Below are 5761 nucleotides of genomic sequence, written 5' to 3' on the forward strand. Positions count from 1 at the left end.
AGAGCAGCAACCAAATAATTTGTCATTTAATAGGATCTTTGTTGCAGCAACCGCCATCTCCTACGGAGTACTCCATCCTGTAAACATTCTCCCAGGTGACTGGGAGGTCAAAAGTTAACTAGCCCCTCCCCGTCCTTGTCACGGACATATTGTAGGGCCTATAGGGAAACTACTGTAGGGATATCCAGTGTGTTCTGTGCACAATTCTGTTCAAAGTACCCTGATACTGCCTGCTCTTTTACAATAGGTGTCGTCATGACAGGGTTGCAGTGCAGCACTACTCAACTGAGGCTTACATTTCACTGTGATTCTCGCCACCAGCAACAAAACCTCTCCACCACTCAGTGAAAAAAAGAAGCTTTTCAAAGAGCGGTAGCTGGAAATAGTACCGGCCAGTATTGTGTAATGCATTCCTTCTTCCTTTCTGCACCGTAACTACCGAGCGCTCAATCGATACACCTCCCTCACATGCCGTTCAGTGTGTTCAGTTCAAGTAGATACATACATACATACAGGCTTGTTGTTTTCCCCTCTCCAGAGTTCACCAGAAGTGAGTCAGAAGCAGGAAGGAGAGAGAGAGAGAGAGATCTGACTATAAGATGTGGCAGACTGATAAACAATGGGCCATTTTTTGTATTTTTTATACCTCTGTTCACTTGCCTGCTGCAAAACTCAGATTTAATGACAGGCTCACATGAAGACATTGACAGTAAACTGACTGTCCTTTGAGCTGTCGGACTACTAATTGGCCAGAATATTACTGCTTCTCTGTTCAACTGGGTAGCTGATAAAGAGTGAACTATGTCAACAATAATCCCGTAGACTGGATAGAGATATAATATACCTGATAATCTAATGTATCATATTTTACCAGAGGATAATTAGACTAGGCGATTTGAAAACGGCTTCTATCAAACTCCAAAACATCAACACTTGACATTATTTTCCATGTATGATTTCAGATCACTCAAAATAATAGAATGTTTCATATTAAAGGGGTTATTATTAAGTTGCGTTGCATGTAAAAAAAACAACATCTAATCAAAGAAACATTTTCTAGGACGTTTATTTTCCTTGTGATTTAGACCTAAGTGACAGTCTCAATAAAAAGTATCTAATTAGACTAGAAGTTAGATCAAGGCCAAAGGATGTACACTATCTGCCCTATATACATGACCAAATACACAATACATTTACATGGTTATATGCACAAATATACCTGAGCTTAACTCAATAATACAGGTTCCTATATACCAGGAATCCAGATGTATCCGTGAAAGGAAATATAGAGGACACAATGCTTTGTAAATGCGTTCCTGTTGTTCAATAGCTCGGCCAATCAATGGCAATAATAAATGGCTATGCTATTGAATAAAATTGGAGGCCCATAGTTTATGCGTAATTTACATATCCTACAAACCACAGGCATATCTCCTGTACCAGTTAATAAAGCTAGAATCCTTAGGTGCTAAATTATTTGACTTATTAAGGATATATAACCATTGATTCTCGAAGAATTGAACTTCTAAGTGCCTCAGGAGCTTAGAGTTCAACTGTCGTACCCCATCAGAACCCAACATATAAGCTTGTTTTACCCCAATGTTTGTAAACAATGTAAATAGTAACAAACACTGTATAGCCTCAAAACATGGTTAAACTAGATTTTTTTTAAATATAATGAATGGTCAGTCCTTGCACGCATACCTCTGTCTATAACTTTGAGAATGGTTACATTTCTCCAGGCCCATCCCTTAGCGTTTTACCAAAACAGAGGTGGGATGCCGCTTTGTTATTGTTTCAAGTAAGGATTCTAGCTTTAAATACAGGTGTATGTCATATGTCCTTGCCCATAATATGGATATAAATAAATGACCTTGGTGGAGATGTCCAAAGGAAAGATGACGTAGGCCTACATCAATTAATGCATAGCCTAAAGTAGCCTAACAGAAAACGCATAGTGTTTTAGGGAAAAACAATATTCCTTTGAAGCAGTTTGTCTATAATTGTCAGTCATACTCATTCAGATTATTGGTATATAACATATCAATAAAATACGTGCATGAAGCCTGTGCAATTTTCGCAGCATCCCCTGTTCTTCGACATCTGTTCCACGAAGACGCCTGTCTGCAGGCAATTGTATCCGACCGCAGCATAAGTCTGTCAAACACTGGTTAGATCACTGTTTAAAGGCCTGGCCAGTCTCCTTTGTGCAATCACTGTTGGCTCGTGGCGGAGGTGCGCAGCTGAGCCTTTGAGGTTTAAGGAGCAGCATCTGCAGCTGCTTGATCCGCACTGCCAGTAGCTGGTCGGTCCGCATCCTTCTCCCCTCTCCCATGCATGGGGTTGTGTGCTCCAGTGCGCAACGGACCCCGATTGTCCCCAGTGAGCTGAGACGGTTGACTGTCTCTCCCCACAGTGTTTGGTCTATCCGCAGTTTGTGCGGCTGTGTGTCTTTGAGTAGACTCGTAGAGCCGTTTCGGTTGCGAGTGAGCACTTTCTGATAAAATACCGTCGGAGATGATGGCCGGGCTCTTGCTTCTGCCCTCCCAGTTAAATGCCTTGGTCTGAGGCTTTGCGCTTAACCTGGTGTCATTGACAGATAAAAGCTCTGTCTGTGTAGAGTTAGTGTCTAAGACGTTGATGCTTGTGGAGCTGTTTGTTGAGATGTTAGCGGAGGCTGTGACCTCCTCTGGCACCACCGGCTTTCCCGCTGGAGAGGATGCGCTCGTTGGCTTCCATATCAAGCTGTAGTAAATGGCTAGAATGATGGCTGCTAAGGACACAGACAATACATATGCGAAGACAGTGGCTAGTCTCACCCACTTTTTGTTCGTCTTCGCAGCCATCTTAGCCTTTTTGTCCCCCGTATAGGTGGCAGGTTTGCCCCTCTCCATGTTGGGCATAAAGTCCCGCTCTCTCATATTGCCCCGATTTTTCCCTCGATGCTCTACCACCCCGTCCGTCTTGAAGGTTTATTGTTATCCACAATACAAAAGAACACAGGAACCTATCCGGTCGAGAGAAGACGTAGAGCCACAGCCTTACTGTGGACCGTCCGCGCTCTTTGACTGTCTATTTTATTTCTAAATATATTTTGGGTTCATTCATTTCATCCTAGAAGGCACTGCGGTTTGTCTCAGAAACCCAGTGCAGCATTGCGTTTCATCATGGACGGATGAGGCAAGCAGCTCAGAGGCTCTTGTGATTTTCAGCATCCGCCAGCAGAATCCCAGACAACTAATGTTTATTCCAACAATATTTCCTAAGGAATCAGCAGTAAAGGATTCGATGTAATTTATTAAAACGATTAAGTTTTACCATACCATACGGTAGGCCTACACAACTGTCTGTACGGTTGCCTACAACAAACGAAGTGAATGGCTCAGCTAAAAATACTTAAGGGTGTGGGGGGTGGGGTGGGGTGGGGGGGGGGGGGGGGGGGGGGGGGGTGAAGGTTCTTAAAGTGCCAGCAGCTATGCAGCGGGCTGGATTAACTAATTAAACGTCACTAAACGCACAGCTCATCCCAAAACTACTTGAGTAAATACATATATTTATGCGCATGGTTTAACTGTCCAGAGCGAGTGCCTATGTTTACATATTGACATCAACGTGGAACTGATGACTAGGAATTTATAGTTTGTGATGATCTAGAGACCACTACTGAAGGCTCAAATTGACACATTTAGCAGTCCCAACGCTTGCTGCAGGATTTCAACCCATTATGATTTCAGCACCTTGGACAGTGGCCAGTAGCTGATAATTACGCGATAGTAGCTGATCCTAAATTGGCAGAGTAGTCGGACATTGCGTGAAAAATATTTCATATAGCATATGTGAATTAAATACAAACCTTTTATTTAAACATAATTGATTTACGGATTGAGTCAATAGCTTGAAAGGTCAGCTGTTTAAACAAATATGTTAGCGTCTGCGAATCATGGCAGCTCATGGGATCATCTGGGATTATATACTTACTGTATATGTTCTTAGATTAACAAACAGGTTCACATATCTTCTGAGAATGCCATTTCTAAATAATGTCTTAAGAGTAAGAATGTAGGTTAATCTCAGACCTCTGGGAGCCCATCAAATAATTGAGTGCACACGAGCGTGTGTGCCGTTTGCGTGCGCGTGTTGATATGGGATAGCCAGTGGTATTCAAACTTTTTCAGCGAGGACCCCATTTTTTCCTCCAGAACTTCTGGCGACCCCATTTCCCCTCCAAGAATTTTATGCTGACCCCACAATTCCCCAAATCTAATGACACAACCATAACATTGTAAAATGTGGATTTTTACATGAACAAATAACCACAATGAAAAGAAACCAATATAAACATTTACTCAATAAATTTTTATTTGTCAAATGATCTGTTTCAAAAACGTTGTGTATTGTCCCATACAATAATCTGTACTGGTAATTCAATAATTATTTTTATTGCTATTTTGGGGGGGCTACCCCACTACAGTTCCCCACTATGGGTCGCGACCCTGACTGTCAATACCACTGCTCTTCTTGGCTGTAGTTCATCTGTGCCCAGCGTGTGGTCAAGCAACACATTACACACGTTCTCACCCAGCTAGCACAGTGGATCTGGGCCGATTCCGGCTGAGAGTCGGGGCACTCGGCTGAGAGTCAGACTTGACCGACGTCATGTGGCCCGAGTCTGGGCCGTATTAGGCAGTATTACTTTTGGCTAGGATGCAGGTATTGAGTTCGGGACGATTCCGGTGACAGTTATCTGGCCCAAATGTATTACTTGGGTCTCGGGCCGATTGGGGATACTCTCTGGCAGATGATTACACTTGCTGCTTAATATAATTCACTTTTCATTTTTATTTATTTTTCCATATTTTCTCATTGTTTCTGTGATTAAAAAATACAATTAACATTTCAATGACATTCTTTAAGAGTCCTGTTTAAGTTGTATTTTAGTATTTCGGTACTTTGTGCAAGGCAATTGATTAGCATTAAAGACTTTGTGAATGGAGCTTCCGGAGTGGCGCAGCGGCGCAGCTGACACGATCACCAGGTGTAGAGTGTTTCCTCCGACAAAACATATATTTTTTGGTAGATGCGTATATTTATATATATATTATATATATTATAATATATTTATATATTGCGCATATATTTGTATGCATAAAATGTATTTGTGTATAATGTGTATACATTTATTTACATTTGCATCAGGCCGATTCTGGGAAGTCATTCATTTTGATTCCGGGCCGAGTTCGAAACCCGATTCTGTCCCGATTCAATCAGTTCCAGCCCCCCGGAAAAGGGCCGCTTCTGGGCCGATTCCTCATTGCTAGCTGGGCAGGTGACTGGGGGCTTGACTGACTTATTTGGCTGCCAGATTTAGATGAAGAGTGAGAAATATGAGTGATCAAAAACAGTTTTTCCATTTGATCCTGTTCCATCCATTGATAGGCTACATTACATTTGTATTTTGAATGTATTATGGATCCCCAATAGCAGCTACTCTTTCTGTGGTCTGGCAAAATTAAGGCAGACATTACAATACATTCATAACAGATTTCACAACACACTAAGTGTGTGCCCTCAGGCCCCTACTCCACTACCACATATCTGCAACACAAAATCCATGTGTACGTGTGTGTATAGTGTGTATGTTATCATGTGTGTATCCGTCTGCGCTTATGTTTGTGTTGCTTCACAGTCCTCGCTGTTCCATAAGGTATTTGTATCAGTTGTTTTTATCTGATTCTACTGCTTGCATCAGTTAGTCATTTGG

General features: G+C 42.0%; 1 protein-coding gene across 1 annotated transcript; it reads right to left on the reverse strand.

The window, feature by feature from the left end:
* Positions 1–1050: 1050 nt before the first annotated feature.
* Positions 1051–3372, reverse strand: LOC110505468. Its single transcript, XM_021584703.2, has one exon. The coding sequence runs from the start codon at positions 2919–2921 to the stop codon at positions 2259–2261; it is 663 nt and encodes a 220-aa protein (XP_021440378.1). The 5' UTR covers positions 2922–3372; the 3' UTR covers positions 1051–2258.
* Between the last annotated feature and the right edge of the window lie 2389 nt (positions 3373–5761).

The sequence above is a fragment of the Oncorhynchus mykiss genome, chromosome 25, assembly GCF_013265735.2.
Source record: "Oncorhynchus mykiss isolate Arlee chromosome 25, USDA_OmykA_1.1, whole genome shotgun sequence".
Taxonomy (NCBI): domain Eukaryota; kingdom Metazoa; phylum Chordata; class Actinopteri; order Salmoniformes; family Salmonidae; genus Oncorhynchus; species Oncorhynchus mykiss.

Coding starts and splice junctions, on each gene's coding strand:
- LOC110505468 (XM_021584703.2), bottom strand. CDS start 2,921: ATGAGAGAGCGGGACTTTATGCCCAACATGGAGAGGGGCAAACCTGCC.